This window comes from Augochlora pura, chromosome 4, assembly GCF_028453695.1.
Source record: "Augochlora pura isolate Apur16 chromosome 4, APUR_v2.2.1, whole genome shotgun sequence".
In the NCBI taxonomy this organism is placed as follows: domain Eukaryota; kingdom Metazoa; phylum Arthropoda; class Insecta; order Hymenoptera; family Halictidae; genus Augochlora; species Augochlora pura.
Window position 1 is genome coordinate 23,410,027 of NC_135775.1, and position 18,188 is coordinate 23,428,214.

The 18,188-nt window shown below is 35.4% G+C and overlaps 7 protein-coding genes across 24 annotated transcripts in view; 4 read left to right on the forward strand and 3 right to left on the reverse strand.

Moving 5' to 3' along the window:
* Nucleotides 1-137: 137 nt before the first annotated feature.
* Nucleotides 138-3,787, forward strand: LOC144468520 (kinesin-like protein KIF23). The gene is made up of 14 exons (XM_078178074.1): nt 138-148; nt 358-930; nt 999-1,169; nt 1,252-1,450; nt 1,522-1,660; nt 1,736-1,935; nt 2,010-2,114; nt 2,180-2,265; nt 2,336-2,466; nt 2,537-2,745; nt 2,808-2,954; nt 3,015-3,164; nt 3,227-3,463; nt 3,535-3,787. The coding sequence occupies exons 1-14, from the start codon at nt 138-140 to the stop codon at nt 3,724-3,726; spliced, it is 2,550 nt and encodes an 849-aa protein (XP_078034200.1). The 3' UTR covers nt 3,727-3,787.
* Nucleotides 3,088-5,424, reverse strand: LOC144468385 (dual specificity protein phosphatase 3). Of its 3 annotated transcripts, XR_013493804.1 has the most exons (6): nt 5,128-5,303; nt 4,835-5,022; nt 4,531-4,754; nt 4,192-4,455; nt 3,548-3,700; nt 3,088-3,454 (listed from the first exon to the last, which is right to left on the reverse strand). XR_013493804.1 is itself a non-coding variant. In XM_078177817.1 (4 exons), the coding sequence occupies exons 1-4, from the start codon at nt 5,374-5,376 to the stop codon at nt 4,235-4,237; spliced, it is 654 nt and encodes a 217-aa protein (XP_078033943.1). In that variant the 5' UTR covers nt 5,377-5,424; the 3' UTR covers nt 3,778-4,234. The 3 variants fall into 3 exon arrangements, 2 of the variants coding, with proteins under 2 accessions (XP_078033943.1, XP_078033942.1); XM_078177817.1 differs by lacking the exons at nt 3,088-3,454; nt 3,548-3,700; nt 5,128-5,303 and adding an exon at nt 5,356-5,424 and having other exon boundaries at nt 3,778-4,455; XM_078177816.1 differs by lacking the exons at nt 3,088-3,454; nt 3,548-3,700 and having other exon boundaries at nt 3,778-4,455.
* Nucleotides 5,425-5,732: 308 nt separating this feature from the next.
* Nucleotides 5,733-11,386, forward strand: Shrb (charged multivesicular body protein shrub). The gene is made up of 5 exons (XM_078177818.1): nt 5,733-6,047; nt 6,288-6,465; nt 6,592-6,836; nt 6,919-6,975; nt 10,857-11,386. The coding sequence occupies exons 1-4, from the start codon at nt 5,867-5,869 to the stop codon at nt 6,972-6,974; spliced, it is 660 nt and encodes a 219-aa protein (XP_078033944.1). The 5' UTR covers nt 5,733-5,866; the 3' UTR covers nt 6,975; nt 10,857-11,386.
* Nucleotides 7,489-11,158, reverse strand: LOC144468384 (pyruvate dehydrogenase phosphatase regulatory subunit, mitochondrial-like). 2 transcript variants are annotated; one of them, XM_078177815.1, is made up of 11 exons: nt 10,843-11,158; nt 10,527-10,758; nt 10,201-10,464; nt 9,681-10,125; nt 9,316-9,618; nt 9,108-9,247; nt 8,830-9,035; nt 8,612-8,753; nt 8,201-8,470; nt 7,952-8,124; nt 7,489-7,884 (listed from the first exon to the last, which is right to left on the reverse strand). In XM_078177815.1, the coding sequence occupies exons 1-11, from the start codon at nt 11,145-11,147 to the stop codon at nt 7,620-7,622; spliced, it is 2,745 nt and encodes a 914-aa protein (XP_078033941.1). In that variant the 5' UTR covers nt 11,148-11,158; the 3' UTR covers nt 7,489-7,619. The 2 variants fall into 2 exon arrangements, with proteins under 2 accessions (XP_078033941.1, XP_078033940.1); XM_078177814.1 differs by having other exon boundaries at nt 8,201-8,485.
* Nucleotides 11,387-11,631: 245 nt separating the features above from the next.
* LOC144469464 (uncharacterized) lies at nt 11,632-13,168 on the forward strand. Of its 5 annotated transcripts, none has more exons than XM_078179789.1 (8): nt 11,632-11,833; nt 11,917-11,949; nt 12,029-12,073; nt 12,174-12,233; nt 12,315-12,452; nt 12,727-12,801; nt 12,871-12,940; nt 13,039-13,168. In XM_078179789.1, the coding sequence occupies exons 1-8, from the start codon at nt 11,744-11,746 to the stop codon at nt 13,089-13,091; spliced, it is 564 nt and encodes a 187-aa protein (XP_078035915.1). In that variant the 5' UTR covers nt 11,632-11,743; the 3' UTR covers nt 13,092-13,168. The 5 variants fall into 5 exon arrangements, with proteins under 5 accessions (XP_078035915.1, XP_078035916.1, XP_078035918.1 ...); XM_078179790.1 differs by having other exon boundaries at nt 12,730-12,801; XM_078179792.1 differs by having other exon boundaries at nt 13,016-13,109.
* A 725-nt stretch (nt 13,169-13,893) lies between these two features.
* LOC144469466 (uncharacterized) lies at nt 13,894-14,697 on the reverse strand. The gene is made up of 2 exons (XM_078179796.1): nt 14,518-14,697; nt 13,894-14,198 (listed from the first exon to the last, which is right to left on the reverse strand). The coding sequence occupies exons 1-2, from the start codon at nt 14,630-14,632 to the stop codon at nt 13,915-13,917; spliced, it is 399 nt and encodes a 132-aa protein (XP_078035922.1). The 5' UTR covers nt 14,633-14,697; the 3' UTR covers nt 13,894-13,914.
* The window catches only part of Liprin-alpha (PTPRF interacting protein alpha), a 44,337-nt gene continuing 40,042 nt past the window's right edge, over nt 13,894-18,188 (forward strand). For all 11 annotated transcript variants that reach the window (XM_078179776.1, XM_078179779.1, XM_078179781.1 and 8 more), the window contains exons 1-3: nt 13,894-14,400; nt 14,488-14,621; nt 15,386-17,114. In XM_078179776.1, coding sequence (XP_078035902.1) covers nt 16,866-17,114 — 249 coding nt within the window. In that variant the 5' untranslated portion in view covers nt 13,894-14,400; nt 14,488-14,621; nt 15,386-16,865. The remainder of the gene's footprint in view (nt 14,401-14,487; nt 14,622-15,385; nt 17,115-18,188) is intronic.

Here is an 18,188-nt window from a genome sequence, read left to right on the forward strand (position 1 = left end):
ATTTAGATTTGAAATTCGAACGTTATGACTTTGTGACAACAACGTTTCACGATTCCTTATACGTGATCATCAAGAGAAGAAAGATAACATAATTCTTGTTATAATTGTTGTTGGACATTAAATATAATTACAGTAAAATGAAGTCTTCGTAAGTTCCAGATTAAATATATAATTTATAATAAAAAATTCTAATAAATCTTGTAAACGCTAATAGAATTCCACTGATGTAATGGGAAATTCGATTGTTGATGCTTTATGTTTTAATCGAATATATTTATATATTATACGTTTGCTAAGCATAAAATTCTTAAATTTTGTGGTGCTATGGATATGTATTGACAATGTTAATTATTACAGACGTATAAAACCACCGGGTTCTGCTCGGAAACCAGTAAGCCGGCCAAAAGGCAACAATATGTTATCCAAGGATCCAGTGCAAGTTTATTGCCGTTTAAGGCCAATGCAGTATGCTACAGATGTGTCATGTATGAAAGTTCTATCAGATACAACTATAGCTATTACTCCACCAGAATCGGCAATTAATTTTCGTAATTGTAGCAACAAAGAAATTCAAACGACATTCAGTTGTGTATTCACGCCAGGAACACAAAAGGAACTCTTTAATGTAGTGGCTCTCCCATTAGTTGAGAATGTTATTCGTGGTAGAAATAGTCTTCTGTTTACTTATGGTGTAACAGGAAGTGGTAAAACATACACAATGACTGGTGAACCACACGATGTTGGCATCATGCCGCGTTGTCTTGATGTAATTTTTAATAGTATTGGTAATTATCAAACAAAAAAGTTTGTTTTCAAGCCAGACAAATTAAATGGTTTTGATATTCAAAATGAAGCTGATGCAATGTTAGACAGACAAAGTGAGATTCATGCAGGAATTATGTCTCATAGAAATGGAAAATCAAGTAAAGTGTAAGTATAACTTGAAAAAAATATAGTTAATTATAAGGTCTTTACTCACACATGTAATTTTTTATTAGAAAGAAGGCTGAAAGTGATGGAGATAGTAATCCAATGATAGTTCGCGAAGTTGATGAATCACAGGTGGTATCAGTGGATCAAGACAATGCTTATGCAGTCTTTGTTACATATGTTGAAATATATAATAACAGTGTATATGATTTATTAGAGGATGACGATATTAGAGCTAAGTATGTTTATAAATTTAAAATACTTAAAAATATCTAATTTATTAATTTAAATACAGTGTGTTAATATTTTGAGAATTTGTAGGACATTACAGAGTAAAATAGTCAGAGAGGATGGAAACAAAAATATGTATGTACATGCTGCAACAGAAATTGAAGTAAAAAGTGCTGAAGAAGCATTTGAGGTCTTTAACCATGGTCAAAGAAGAAGAAGAGTAGCCCATACTGCTCTTAATGCAGAATCGAGCAGGTCGCACAGTGTCTTTACTATTCGTCTTGTACAAGTAAGATTCTTAATTCTTTTGCCTTCTGTACTGCCAATATTAATAAATAATACAGATATATTTTTCTATAGGCACCATTAGATTGTGAGGGTGAACAAGTTATACAAGACAAACGTGTGGTATGCATTACACAACTATCTTTAGTAGATCTGGCTGGTAGTGAAAGAACAAATAGAACCAAGAATACAGGACAACGTTTAAGAGAAGCAGGTAATCTTATTTCAAGTATATTTAATGCAGTTCCAATACATTCTTTAAAAATGGCTGACTACTGTCTTGTTTTAGGTAATATTAATAATTCTTTGATGACTCTTCGATCGTGTCTGGAAATTTTAAGAGAAAATCAAATTCAAGGTACAAATAAAATTGTACCCTATAGGGATTCAAAGTTAACTCATTTGTTTAAGAATTATTTTGATGGAGAAGGACAAGTGAGGATGATTGTGTGTGTTAATCCAAGGGCAAATGATTTTGATGAAACAATTGTACGTACAAATTTAGTTATCCGAGAATATAATTATATAATCGTAAGCTTATTTTTATGTTATTATATTTACAGCAAGTTATGAAGTTCGCGGAAATGACACAAGAAGTTCAAGTAGCTAGACCAACGGTTACTAAAATAGATCTTGGTTTCACGCCAGGAAGGAGACAGGCAAATAAGGTAAAACATATACTTTGGAAGACCCTAAAGGCATAAGTTTCACTTATAAAAAAATGGTTAAATAGTTATTTAAGGAGGCACGTGGTAAACTGGAGAGGGAAGGGATTCCGGAAGCTGCTGATCTGGAAGTTGACATTGGTCTTGTATACAGGTGTGTATTTGTTCTCTATTTTCTTCCAATTTTATTTCCTGAATGTCATTGATTACAGACTTTGTTACAGTTTGGGTGGCCCATTTCCCGAATTGGAAGTTACTTCTCCATGCAACGATCAAATAATCACTAATCTGATGCACTTTTTGGAACAGCGTATAAGCAAGCGGAACTTATTGCGTGCCGATCTACACAAGAAACGTAAGCCTTCATTTTCTAATTTCTGAATCCTAAGTTCTGGATCCAATATTTCAATCATCATCTTCTACAGAGGACGGCCTTAGAAAAACATTAATGACACTGGAACAGGAGCACATGAATTTAAAGATTGAAAATACAACTTTGAAAGCAGCTACTTCGCAACAGAAAAAGAAAGTATCTGCATTGGAGGGTCATTTGTGTAAAAGTGAAGAACAAATAGATAGTTTGCTTCGGAAACTAAATCATGCGAATGATACGATCCGTAGTTTACAACAAGAGGTAGATATGGAATGCATGTTAGTGTCTGTTCTTGTTAATCTTATTGCTCAATATAATTTCAGTTAAGAGATCGAGACATGGCACTAAATCAACGATTAATAGATAAGCAGAGGGTAAAACAAAAGTACAATACCAAAATCCAAGTAGAAACTGATAAAATGAACAAGGAATTAGAAATAAAATTACGTCAGCAACGCGAACATTTACAGGTAATAAAGTAAAGTGCATGCTAACTGGAACCACATGCTTAATATTTTCTATATTTTCAGAATCAAATGAAGGATAAAGAAAATAAATTGAGGCTAGTAAAGCAGATTTTAGTAGACGACAATGGTATTAATTCTGTACCCGTTACACCAAAAACTACTGTTACCAATTTGGAGGCAAATGCAAGAGCAACGGATGGTCGATCACGAAGGGTTAGCTTTCTTTGCTCATTTTCTTTTTTTTAAGAACCTAAATTAAGAAAAGTTGTTTGCAGGATAAGGTAACTGTTTCAAATCCAAGGCACAGACGTTCACAAAGTGCTGATAGATGGGTTGATCATAGACCAGGAGCACTGGTTCCTTTGGGAACTGTTCTGCAACCATTAATGCGAAGAAGACGCAGCGTTTCAAGGCTTGCAGATCCAAAAGAGATCACCGATGGAGCATCGAGATATTGTCTCATTGCGCAAGAACACGATACAGATGGGGAACTTGAAACCAAACTGTATAAGGTAATTAATTTTTAAATTAATTAATTATAATAAGATAATCGAGCATACGATAATGTATTAAATTATGTTAGGGAGACATATTACCAACTAGCGGAGGTGGAGCGCAAGTGGTATTTAATGACATGGAATGCTTAAAGCAGCTGTCGCCAAAGGCGAGAAAACGCAGTGGTCCTGCAGATTTAGATATAAATGAAATAGGCACGCCAAATCATTCCTCTACGCTTGTGGAGATGCACTCTAAAAGGCCACGAGTAATCAATTAATCAACTTAGAAATAATATTTAATACTATGAAAATCAATGTTTTTTACATCATGGTAGTAATTTAATAATTTATTAAGTAATACAAATGGTCAAACAAAATAACAATATATAAGAAGGTATATAATATTTTACAATTAAAAACCGATTACGGTTTGCCAATACTTCTTTTTATATATATTTTTATATAACTTTTAGCTACTTCTTCTGTGGTTTGTAAATACTAAATATAAATCGAATTAACATTCTGATTAATTTAAATTGTAGCAATTACATGGAGAAATGAGTTGTTCTTATCGATTTATTAACAAAAATTTGTCTTGCTGTCGTATGTAATATTTGAGTATTTTAAATAGCAAACCTTATGTATAAATAGCAACGTATCAGTTTAAATTAAAATTTTGAATGTTATTAAAGTTTTATTATAAAACATTTAAATATAATTCATTACTACAAAGCAGCACTTACATGCGCATGTTTGTAAATGTAATCTTTGTAATCCTTACAAACTTTAGGAAGATTTCTGTTTTTGCGCTCTCAAACGTTGCCTTCTCAGTTGGTTATCTAATTGCGCTAATTGTTGAAGGAAGCCACTGTTGGGTTCTATATAGCGATGTTTACGGACTGTTGTAATAGCATCAACAGCCAACATTTCTTTTTTTATCATTAGATATGCTAGGACACAAGTTGCACTTCGAGACACTCCTACCAAGCAATGTACAAAGGCTTTGCCTGTGAAAATGTAAAATGTTAGATGATGCGTTTTTTTCATTATTTATACATATAAAGACAAAGTATGAGAATTGCCTTTTGTAGTAACAGCCTCATCAATGAAGTCTGCAACAGTATAAAAGTATTTACTAATATCTGTAGTGAATGCATCTGCAAGAGGTAGACCAATATATTTAATCTTTGTATCTTTATAATATTTTGCATCTGTATTTACAAATCCAAATCTCTTTCCTTCTGCAGAATTAAGTAAATGTGTTATACCCAACATTTCAAGATACTTCTTGTTCTTTGCTGTTTTACTATAAAATATTAAAATTAGATTACCATATGACAAAGTATGAGAGGAATGATGTTAGATATAACTTTTTAAAATATTTACGCATCGCCAATGTATATCCCTGGATATACTTCATCACAATCAAGAACTAGTTGAAGACGGTAGTATTCAGCATCACCCTTAACAGGATCAAGTTTTGGGTTAGGTTTAGCCTCAGCCCGTGTTTTATGTAATGTTTCTAGTAGTAAATTTCGGGTGGTTTCACCTCCAGGTAGCTCCTCCTGAAAGTCCTAACAACAAAAATGTTATTAGATAATACAATAGTATTATTTTAGAGCGTATTCTATATAATAATATAAATATTAAGCAATATATTTATATATCAGAAGGATTACCCGATCCCTGTCTCTCCATGTACTACGCATCTTGTATACCGAAAGAACTTAAAAACAACTCAGAAAAGAGAGTATTGTTAGCCGCTCATATTTATTTTTAAATGTTACGAAATCCTACACACACGAAACACGGTTTCTTGTATTACGAGAAGTAAAAAAATGCTCATAAAACAATAGCAATTTTCGAAATTTAGAATTTCGATTCTACCTTTTGAAATATAAACTTACATTTCCATATTTACTCTCCATCGATAGAGGTTATTTACGGCAATTGCAAATAATTCTGATAAAGCAATTGTAAACAATTGTATGAAATGTTTATACTTCTAGCAGCAGAAATCAATCAATAAAATAAGGAAAAAATTAAATTTAAAGATAAGATTTTCAAAGGAGATAATTCTTCCTTATTGAAGTGGTCTTAATAAATTTCCAATTAACTATATTCAGTTTTATAATTAATTTTATATTCTGATTATGGAAAATCTGTTATTTCAGAGTTATACATATTGTGTATCAGACAATACAATTCAATTCCTTTTACATGTAGTACATACATAATTCGATGAAATTCAAAAGTTTGAAAGTGATTCGGCGATGAGTCATGACGTATGTGACGATGCCAAATAGAATATGGCGACGATATACGGTTGGTGTGCAATCTTCTGTTGATTCTGTTTAAGGTGATTAGTGTTCATGAGTGTAGTTACAATACAAATTTGATAAACAATCCACTGGAACAATGAGTTTCTTTAGCAAAGTATTCGGTGGCAAAAAGGAGCAGGCTCCTATGTCAACGGCTGAGGCGATACAAAAGTTACGCGAGACAGAGGATATGTTGATAAAGAAACAGGACTTTCTTGAAAATAAAATAAACCTTGAAATTCAAATTGCCAAGAAAAATGGAACAAAAAACAGGAGAGGTACGCAAGACTGTTACATCTTTTTGTCTAATTATTATTGTTTACGGACAATTTTCAATGACTAAGATCGTTAGGATTACTGTCATTATGACGTTTCTCTATTATGTAGGGTGAACGTCGGAATTCAATATTTTCTTTTGTATTTATGTACATCGGAAAAAACTATTACAATATTTTATATTTAAATAAAAATTCTATTTTCTGTAGCTACTGTTTATAAACAACTCTGACATGTTTCAGCTGCGATACAAGCTCTCAAAAGAAAGAAACGATATCAAAAACAGTTACAACAAATTGATGGTACATTATCTACTATTGAAATGCAAAGAGAGGCACTTGAAAGTGCGAACACGAATACAGCTGTCCTGACAACAATGAAAAATGCGGCAGATGCATTAAAATCTGTTCATCAGCACATGTAAGACATGGAATATTACCAATACCTTTTGAATGATTTTATAATAATTATTTTCTTTGAACCAAAGCTTGGAAATTGAACTATGATATTCACACTAATCTGTACAATTTGTTGTATTTTCTGTAGGGATGTTGATCAAGTCCATGATATGATGGATGATATAGCTGAACAGCAAGATGTAGCAAGAGAAATTTCTGATGCAATATCTAATCCTGTAGCATTTGGTCAGGACATAGATGAAGATGAACTAGAAAAAGAATTAGAAGAACTCGAACAAGAACAACTTGATAAAGAATTACTTGGTATTGAGCCTACTGACGAACTCCCAAATGTTCCAGCTACTGCTATTCCAACTGCTCCACCCCGCACAAGTAATATAGTTAATATTTTGATTAAGACATTCCTATGTAACGTTTTTACTGTAAATTTATAATTATTTATTTTATTATTTAGAAGCCAAACCAGAAGAAGACGAAGATTTAAAAGAATTGGAAGCGTGGGCATCGTAAGGTGGTATCAAAATGCTTGTAAAAATAAATTACATAAGGAATTACTAGTTAAAACAAAGTAAACATTGCTGAAGAGTTCAACAATGCTGCAATGATCTTTACTTACAAGATTTTATATCTCAATATAATTTTTCCTGTGCACAGTTTAAAAATTAATCAAAATACTAATGAAGCTTTGTTAAATGATGTTGCTTTCTATCCGTAAATGAATATTAGTATAAATATCTAAATTGAAATAAAAAAATTGATGAAAAAGCTTCGTAAATAATAATAGACAAATATCCTATGTGCATATAAACTAGACAACATATTTTGCTATATACAACTTTGCTGTGTAAAAAGTTCGATAAACTTAAACTATATTGTTGCTTTTTGATTTTAAACATTATGTTAATACTATATTCTACACTTTGTATAAATGTGTTTGCTATGAGTACATTTCTTGAAATGTATATTAATAATAGTGTAACTGCAAATAAAGCAGAAGTCGACCAATATGAAATATTTATATATTTTCAGTAAATGTATAAGTATATTTCGCTTAAAATAGTACACGTATAATATTATCGATCAAACTATAAATACGTTTAAATAATTCAGACTATCTGCAACTCCGTCAAAAAACAAGAAATTGGCTTTTCCTTTTTAATATCGGAAAGTATCGCTTTCATATGCAATGACAGGGGTAGGAATATACTTTTTATTTAATTTAGTGCCCAATGTTGGTATCGGTAAAGGATAGACATGAGGTTTGATAGGAAATCTGGTACCAGCGATATCGATTTCGTAACGGGCTGTAGGATCCATTATAAAGTCTGTTGTAACAATATTCTTATTTGGTTGTGCATGTCTTGTTCCTGGTAAACTAATGAAACCAAGGCAAATATTTTTTTCAGTTGCAAAACCATATCTATAAAATGAATTCAAAGCAATGAATAATATATCTTATTATGTTAGTGTTCATCGTATACACTTACCCAGCTGATGTCACAGTTCCTACAAATTTATTATTTCGATAAATAGGTTCACCACCCCATGGCCATACATCTTTGTTTATATCCAGTTCATTAACAACGAATAGTACTAATCGTTTCGTCACGCCCTGTTCTTTTTGATATTGTAAAGCAAATTTTCCAATGAAATACTCCTTCTACAGGATCAAATAGTCTTATTAATAAAATGTTGGAATCACGTCCAGTTAATATAAATGTGTATAACATACTTACATTTAACTTTATGCTGTATCCACTTCCAGCTTCATACGGGGTAACAAATGGTGTTAACTCTTCAGCCCAAAAAGGAATAAATCGCTCGATTCGCATAAAACGTTGTGTGAGAACACCCACATCTCGTACCCCATAATCTTTACCTACTTCCATTAACGTCTCATATACGTGTAGCGCATACTCTGAAGGTATATATAAGCAGTAACCAGATTCACCAGTGTTTGTAAATGACATTATCATAACGTCCGAGGCATACGCTACGTTTGCAGTCTGTTGACATGATAACTGTTCTCTAAACTCATATCCTGAACTATAGAGGGTGCTACAGTTAAATGGAATCACCATAATATCTACCACATTTCTTGTTGTAAATGATCCCATTTAGCTGCAACAAGTGAAGTTGTTTTTTACCTTGTACGTGAAAGGAGATAGATTAATGTTAGAATTGGAAAGCTCGGATAACAGGCCAGTCGCTTTAGGACCTACTAAATTGATTACTGTATATTTTGAAGTCACATCGTTCAGGCCGACCGAATGATCTGCTGGTAAATGTCTGCGACAAAAAGCAATTGATTTTACATTTATTTCGCATGACTATAATTAATAATTCAGAGTTCAATATTTTTTACCTAGACATCCATTGATAAATGCGCGTTTGTTGAGACGTTGGTGAAACCATGAAATAACTATTCTCTGATTGTCTCACTAAGATACAATCGTTTTCATATCCACCTCGTTCATTTTGCATTCCTGTGTGCACTATACCACCTACTGGTATATTTGCGTCATTTGAACACAATTGTTGAAGGTATTCCACAACTTCCCAACGACTAGACTGTATATAAAATATTATTAAAATATAATTCTTCATATAAAAATATTACGAACATGTCTTTCATGTACTTACTTTAATTTTAATTTTTGAAAATGAGCTCATATCTATAATTCCTACGCCTTCTTTGCATGCAAGAAACTCTTCTTTCATAAAATCGAAGAACTTTGGTTTGTAAAAGCTACCTCGTGGCATAACTGGTTTTTTCTGCCCTCCTTTAATTAATTAATGTTATTTTAATTAGTTAAATATATACAGAGAAATCAAATTTTTATTTTCTTACTTCTGTAAGTAGAATCGAAGTAAAGTGGTCGTTCATAGGCCATCTTCACTCCAAAAATCGCACCTCTTTCTTCAAGTACCGAATATAAGGCAGAACAACGCAATTTACGAGCATATTTGTACTCACATTGATGAGGGTATAGAATTGCATAATTTCTGCCTACTATTTCTCTTGTTCTTTGTTGTAAATACCGTTTACTGCTATGCAAATCAAGAAACCTTTGAACACTAAAGGGAAGCAACTCTTGGGTAGATTCGCCATTTATAAGACAATTAGCCACCTCTTTCCCTATTCCACCTGCACCTGCATGAAAGTGGTTTAGAACTTTCATGTAGAATCTTTAACACACAAAATTGAATATTTACCTTGAAGTGAATTTCCATTCATGCCTACAGCAACATAATAATTTTTTACTTCTGGAGTTTCCCCTAGTATCCACCTTCCATCTGGTGTAAAATTGTCAGGACAATTATATACGTTTGGTTGAACTTTGCTTAAAATTGGTAATCTATGTATAACTTTATCCCATAAAAGTTTCCAATGAGAAGGATCATTTTTAAGATAATTCTTCCAATTTTGGATGGGGACACTACCATTTTCAAATGCAGGTTTTGCTTCAGGTTCAAACCAACCAACTAGCAAACTTTCTTGCCATTCTCTCACATATGAATGCGAATCATAATCTCTTATGCATGGTAAAGTGATATTTGAATTAGGTGGAAAAGGAGAAGCAATTGCGTAAAAATGTTCTGCAGGGTATGCTGGGATTCTGACTGTTGGACTGCAACGCAATCCTAATTCACGTGCCCACTATAAAGCAAATAAATTTATATTTTATATTATTAGTTATGCATTACTAAATTGAAAGATGATATATGTTCTTACCATTCCTGCACAGTTAACAAAGTACTCACAGAATACTACACCATATTCAGTCTTTACACTCTTCACAGCTCCATTTTCAGTGTTTACTTCTTGTATTCTGCAATTCTCAATATACCTTGCCCCTCCAGATTTTGCCAGTTTAGCTAAAACTTCGCAAACTGCACTGGAATTAGCTACTGCATCTTCAGGTACCCAAATAGCACCCTCTATATCGTCAGTATTAAGATACGGATGCAATCTCTGCAATTCTTTTTTTCCTAAAATCTAAAGAACTCACTGTACTTTAATAACTTTCTTTCTACATTACAATAAATAATAAATATTACTTCACAATGCAATCCTGTAGGTGCATTGTAGGCCATTCTACGTTTTAAAGCTATCATTCTGTCTTTGGTTTGAGCTAAGTTTATACTGCCGCATTGTTTTAATCCAATATCATATCCCATTTCTTGTAATTGTTGATATAACTTGATGCTATAGGAGATCAAATTTCTATGTGAAATCGGTTTGAAAAGTCCAAGGGTGCCTGAGCCAAAGTGTGATGTACCGCTCCCAATCCTAAAATAGATTTTTCATAAATTTGTTGTTCTATAAATTATTTGTGACATTTTTAATTATTCTATTTGACAAATCAATACATACCTATCTTGTTCTAGAACGAGCACATCAGTCCATCCATTAATAACAAGATGATAGGCAACAGAATTGGCAACTGTTCCCGCACCCGCAATAACAACTTGCGATTGGGAAGGTAATACTGTTGATCGACGTGAAAAGTTTGAGTAATTGTTGAATTTTCTACGATATTCATTTTTGTTGTTGAATAGACCAGATGCGAGTATTCCATTTTTATAGGTTATATAATGCAAACCACGTTTGTTAACTTTTAAAGCTGTATTCTTTGGAAATGATATGTATACGCATTTTAAGCACACGTAACTTAGCATTAAATTGTGTAAAATATAATGATTGTCCTGTATTAATGTAACATTCACCGGTTTACATAGAAAATACCTGGACTCTGAACATGTGTTCTATTTCTATAGTTTACAATAAAATATATGTCGCTGCACAATAATATGTACTATTATTAACAAAAATGTAGCATGAAATTATTAATATTAATCTTGATGTAAATTAGGCATTAGCTCTGAAGGTTTGTAATAAATTTTCTTGATACCACTAATTGAGTACACAGTAATTAAAAAAATGTAATTATTATCTTATCAACATTTGACTTTGTAAAATAGTAGCAGTATCTGTTTTCCTTAATTATACATACAATTTAGACACAGAGTACGTGTCAAGAACGTATATTGCTGAAATATTTGAATCTGCGCGCTTTTAGGAAATCGATACAACTCGAAACATTCAAAATTGTCGAGTTATTTCGATTCTCGAGCCCACACAAAACGGTTATTCTATATGAAAACCGCGTTCAGAAAATCGTTTTAGTATCTCTTCTCATTCTTTCGTTTGTAAAATGAAGTTCATTGTAAATTCTAGCTTGTGTACATAGAAAAAAATAGAAAAATCGTTCGTCATGTTGTTTGTGTTGGCCATTTATATTTTTAAAATATTATGCGTATTTTTATTTGTTGTCTACTGCGTCGTCACATTCCTTATGGTAATGGTAAGGATACCTCTTGATTTTTTACTAATAAATATATTTGTATTTTGTACTAACTAACAATTATTGCTAATAACACGGTCAAGTATAATGCTCGATTGGAGGAATTGAAAGAATGCGTAAGTTTAACAAAGATTCATTTATTCATAATGAAATACAATCAAGTCAGCCGTACTCAAATAATTGCGATCATTTTAGATCGCTGCAAAAGACGTAATCTTGGAAACAGATTATCCGCTCAAAGTCAGTTATAGAAATCATTTTTCAAATAATGTGATACCTAAAAAAGTGCACAATATATGATATTTAATGTTCCGTTAATCGATTGATTCGATTGTTACAGATTTACGTGGACGAAAGATTGGGTATAATAACGAAGAAACTTACGGAAAAAGAACAGTTGGTAAGCAGAGCAGAATTTAAAGGTACTACATATCTATGTATGTAAATGCAAAATATCAAAAGAATTTTGATGTCTACGCAGTTACAGCGTTCTCATTATGAAATAAAGAACGCGGAGAAGATTTTAACAGATTTGGAAAATAAAACATCGAATTATAGGGACCGATACAAGTTGTTGATGTCGGAGTTAAAAAAGGACGTCCGGAAAATCGAGGGCGAGGTTAGATTGTATTTCTCCCGCCAGTGTCAGATATCGATTAATTCATGGTTATGTTATCTGTTTACCTTGAGATTAGAGTAGAAATGTAACAATACTTAGTAACTTTATCATAAAATGCATCGCGAAACTAGTTTATTCACCGAGAAAGGGGGTATTTGAAATTCGTAATTTTTTTTATAAACCAGTGGTCACATGAAATCACGTGATCGGTCTCCATTGTTGTATTTTGCTTCAATTTCAAAATAATTCCGACAATTAAGTTTCATGCCTGTAGCAGGTTAAAACGTTGCAAAACCACATTTCCTCTTTGTCAATTCGAAGGGAGGCTCTTAGAAGCGAAGTAATAAAGGTAATCAGTTTGAATATAATAAAGAAATAAAATACAAATGTTTTTACAAAGAAATTCATGTTATTTTAGCAACAGGAGGATTACCAAAAGATGTTGAACAATTTTACCAGAGAGTTAGAAAACAAGAAGTCCTTATTCTGTAGGTTCATATATATATCGATAAAACTTATCTAATTTTTTGTAAAACCTTCCCTTTTTATATTTGTTTTATTAGGAATGATTTTCTGGTTATTGCAGCCCTGACAACTGAAAGTCCAAGAAGACCTCGTATGAATTGTCCTTTACATTGAAACTTTATGCCGTGTCTTTACACGTGCGAAATAGTTATCTTTATTGACTTTTCTACGGTATTGTATATCGTCGATCGAGTCATAACTTTATTTAATATTCACAATATGTACATTTAAATAAAACGATCGATATGAAAAATTTTCCGCCGTCGATTTTGCAATGAGCTATAACGACGAAGATGAAGATGAAGTTAAGAAAAACTGTAATTAGGTAGAGCAAGGTTTCTTTTAATCGCGTGTACTATTATATTAACACACCATCTACCGGCGCTTATATTTAATTGTTTCCAAAGTTTTTTATTTTATTTGCAAATGAATAAGACACAATCGGTATTACAATTGAATCATTCTTTTAAGATTATTATTTAAAAAAAGACAAGTAGCCGGTAGATGTTTCACGCTTTTTTTATGTATAGTTCAACAAAAGATTCGGACATTAGATCAAGAAACTCGTTTCTCAAGGTAAACGTAAGCGAAACTTTTCTGATTAGAACGAAAACACTACAAAATTTGTCTTGAACGGCGTTCTATCCTTTCCTCTAACTTGTCCTGGATAATCGGAAACATTCTGGCAAGATTTCCCAATAGGACAGAGAAGAATTCGCAGTGGAATGGGAGCTACCAATTATGTCGTCCAAACAACGCGCGCTTACAGCCTTATTTTTTTCACTTGATTTCATTCATTATTTATTGGTTTTAGGAGGTGTCTGTTCGAAGAATTGGTATTGCACGTCTCATTACCTACGTCACAAGATATTTTACTGCAACGAACGAACGATGTCCGTGTAGACGTATTGTTTCTTTATAGGTGAACATTGCCAGCTTAAAGCTCTGTGTGATGCGAGGGAAACTTCTTCAGGACCGCGTGATAAAGATTATAAAACGTGTAAGAACTGACGCTGAGTATCACGATCAACGCTGCGCCGAATATCCAGGATAGGAAGTTTCCATCTATGATGTCCGAGCTCTCCTTTCTTTTTTCTGCACTTATTTCACCCAGGGTGGTGCCCTTTCGTTCCTCCATCAGCCTTTTCATGTTTGCTAGCTTTTCACGTAGTTCGTCCACCGATTCAGCGATATCCACGATCGATTCGTTTCCCGCAAGCTCTGAAACTCGAATGAGCACAGAATGATATAAAATAATAGAGGAATTTTCAAACACCAACATGGTGATTCCAAAAGCCTGCTTCAATTTGGGCCTTAGTTCCGGTAAACCATTTAATAAAAAGTGAATTGAATAATTACAAAATTATCATTTGTTGTAGCACATGATTTGGAAATGACAGCCAGCAAGTCGTTTGCATTACAGGTATGGGGAAATATTATAAGCGAGATATTAAATTGCAATTATAATGTAAATGACCCGCTAATTAATACGGACTTTACTCCGTTTAAGGATATTTTGAAATGAAACTGGGCTACTTACCGGCAGCTCCTGGTGTGCAAGTATGCGTCACTGTTTCCATGATGATCCTTTCTGTCTGTCTCTCTCGAGTGTACTCCTTGGTCCAGAATCTGACACAGCGGCTGGTATTGATCATCTAGCATCTCACGTTTTAGCGCAGTCTCCGTCTTCCGGGAAGTTAAACCTCTCCGATTTTTTCCCTCTCTTTCATCCCGATCGAAATCGTCGCAATAAACAGCGACGAATTCGCATGGGAAATCTTTCTGTACTATATATTTCATGAATTTCGAAAAAACTAATTTATTGGTGGTATTCGAAATAATGTATTTGTAATATTCGTCGGTCTAATTATTGCAAATTATCCTTTACCTTGATCAAAACGCTTACGTCTAGACCTATTTATATATAATTTCCAAACTCGCTACCAAACGTATGGAAAATATTTTTATTGCATGCAAGTTTAGTTCGCGTAATTAGGGTTCTATCAAGGTAAGAATTATTTGCAATTATAGCCGTTAATTTCAATACTAGCAGGGTACAGTTGGGAACGACTATAAAATGTAGGAAAGTGGTTCACTAGCTAATATCAGTTAATTATTACTTACAAACATTCTGAATTATTAACAATAGAGATATTCGAGCGTGAGTCATTGTTAAATTATATTTACCGTGAATCGTGAAGTGTTCATTTTTATTTGAGGTTTGAGATTTGATTTGATAAGTATCTTTTAAAAGGGACGAGAGAATATAGGTATACATAATAATTATGGTTTGTGAATTGCATCTTTTAAATATCCCGCGTGCGGTTGCCGCGACTAGTTCGATGTGAATGAATCCTAAGGAATGATCGATCCCGCCGTTCGATTACAAACGGGACCATCGGTTTCAGTCGTGTGGCGCTCGGGCGGAGTCGACTGTGCACCGTTCGGCTACAGAGGCTGACGTCACGACGCAAGATGGCCGCCGGTATTGGAAATGGAGAGTAGCGTAGAGGCTGGGCGGTAGGAACGAACTGTAGGTGTGTCAGTGCTCGGCTTCACTGCGATAATGCCATCGAAATGCCGATCGTTGAAGGCTGACTCGCGGCTCGCGCAGTGTTCGTACGCACGATCGGGTTCGTTCCGTCGGCCAAGTCTCGGATGGTGAGATATGATAAATCGTGGATATCCCGGAGGAGGGCGAAATTGAGCGGAGTGTGTGGTGTCTGAAAACCCAACCGTATATTCCGAGGTGCTATCAAGAGGGAGAAAGAGGTTTTCGGCAGTGTACGTCGCGGGTTCTTTCTTTGGCAGATAGAGAGGCGGCGCGTTCCGATGAGTACGGTGAAATTGCGTCTGAATGAGATCGAAGTGGAAAGTAAACGGTGGCCTGTCGCGCGATCGCCCGGTGCTCCACGATTCCCGACGATTGTCAGACTCGTTCGCCCGGCTCCGTGAAGAGAACCTTGTCTGATCCGCATTGACCCGTTGCGATCGAAAGTAACCCGCCGCCTTGCCAGTTCGGAAAACAGACGAAATGGAAAGGGAAGGACTCGCGTGTCGACTGCTCGCGTAAATTCGAAGCGTGTTCAGCGGGTGTGTGCGTCCGGCGAGGCTCCCGTTTTATCGCGATCTGTCAAAAAGCCATCTCGAACGGCGGCCCCTCTCGCACGTCTATCGATCTATCGGATCGCGTGTGGTGTCCAGGCCCTGAGTTTTCGAGCCCTGCACACACACCGACGAATCGATTCGCTCTGAAAGAACTCTACTCTCTTGTTGCAATACACAACCACCGCCGGGAGAGAGCCGACACATCGATTATCCCTGGCCGTAAACAACGGGTGCACAACCTCGCGGCGAGAAACAGAGAGAAATGCTCGGCACCGTGTTAAAAATGAGACATGACTTTCGATCACGGTGAGTCGGCTGGCAGCCGACGAACACGAGACACGGAACAGAAGATTCAAGTGATGATACCGGCCGCGTGTACTAGTTAACAGAAGGAACGGAACGATCGTCGCGAATAGTTCGTTGTTTAGAGGTTAGGATAACCCTCCCCGTCCGTTGAACACTGAGATCGAATCGGTTCCCGATAGAAGACGGAGCAGCTAAACTAGAAAGAGACTGACAGAAAAGTGCAATAGAAAAGGAATAGAAGGATACAGAGGAGAGATGACTGATTGCTAAGGATACCGAAGAAAACTGACTTAAAAAAACAGGAAGCTATAAAGCTAGAGAGAGGTTCGTGGTCGGTGTCGTTTCTGGTTCTCGCATCTGTTTGTTTTGTTCTTTGATTTGTCGTTCTTTGTTGCGTGTGTCGTTCTACTCAAGTGGAGTTTTCAGTGTGGTCTGGAAGGGTGAGAAACACGGTCGGATTTATAATCATTCAAAATGTGGAATGCTATGTGCGACGTGATGCCGACGATCGCGGAGGACAGTATCAGCCAGAGAAACTCGCAGTTCTCTGGCGACGATGTCAACTTCGAGCAGCTGATGGTCTCCATGCTCGACGAGAGGGACAAGCTGATGGAGACCCTCAGGGAGACCCAGGAACGCCTACAAGAGACCGAGGCCCGACGTCAGGAGACCGAGAAGGAACGGGACTCGTTGAACCGTCAGCTCAACGCAAACATTCCTCAGGTCAGTCGTAATTTCTTTTTTCTCTTTTGTTCATCACCATTTATCGCGTTCCATTCGCCGCTAACGATACGAGTCGGTAAACCCGCCAGGACCATAAACAGGGCGCGCCGTTTAAAGGGACAAAGACCGCCGACCTGTTTGCTTCGGGATTAGCGACCCGAATTTTTTGTGTATTGCCCCAGGCACCATGGAAGTCATATTTCAACATATATTTTCAACATTTTCGTTGTCGTCGTAAAACCAGCAGTTTGTACGAAAATACTATAAGCGTTGTTTATAAATACTACCATATTGTGAAGCATTGCATGTAGGATGTAGGTAACTTTATTTCATTCTGATTTACCATTGATCACGTTGACTAATAATATTATTTTTGTAGATTTTGCTTGATCAGGAGTCTGTCAGATTCTTGAGAAATTTAATTTTGGAAGAAGCATATCGGTGTTTCTTGCATGGACTGAATTAAATGCGATCAAATTAGAAATTCCTTTAAAAATTAAACTTAAAAAAAGCTGAAACTGATTTGTGTTCAGCGCACGGTTGGAAAATGTTACTGGCATGTTTCTACATAGTGGAAACCTTAGGCCTTGGCACTGTTAGAACGGAGGATATAGTCTTACTGTTCTTCATTTGACAAATCCGAGAATCTCTCATGATGAAACCCATGGTTTGGTTATTAAGACCGTAGGAAAGGACAATCACTCGAACGGTGTATGGCGAATCTAAGAGGATAGCTTTACGTTGATAAACGAAACTGTTAAGGGTTTCGAAGGTATCGATGAAAGGGGCCGGTGGCATCGCGGAGCCGAGTGGCTAAAGTCAATTTCGTGTGGGTTTTCGGCACCGAAAACAATGAGATCCCAGGTAGATCACTGAGGGGTTGGCTGATCCGCATTCAGCTCACCGATGAGTAGCAAAAAAACACGTGGTGGTTTGTATCTTCAAGGCTATCGGTGTTCCTCTTGAACGTGTCCCAAGTATGCCACTGTATCCTCATGTTGAGTTTTGGCTGATCTTTGTCGGCCCTTTTGATCTCGTGGAGTGCGTTTTCTTTCTAGACATCATTCACATGGC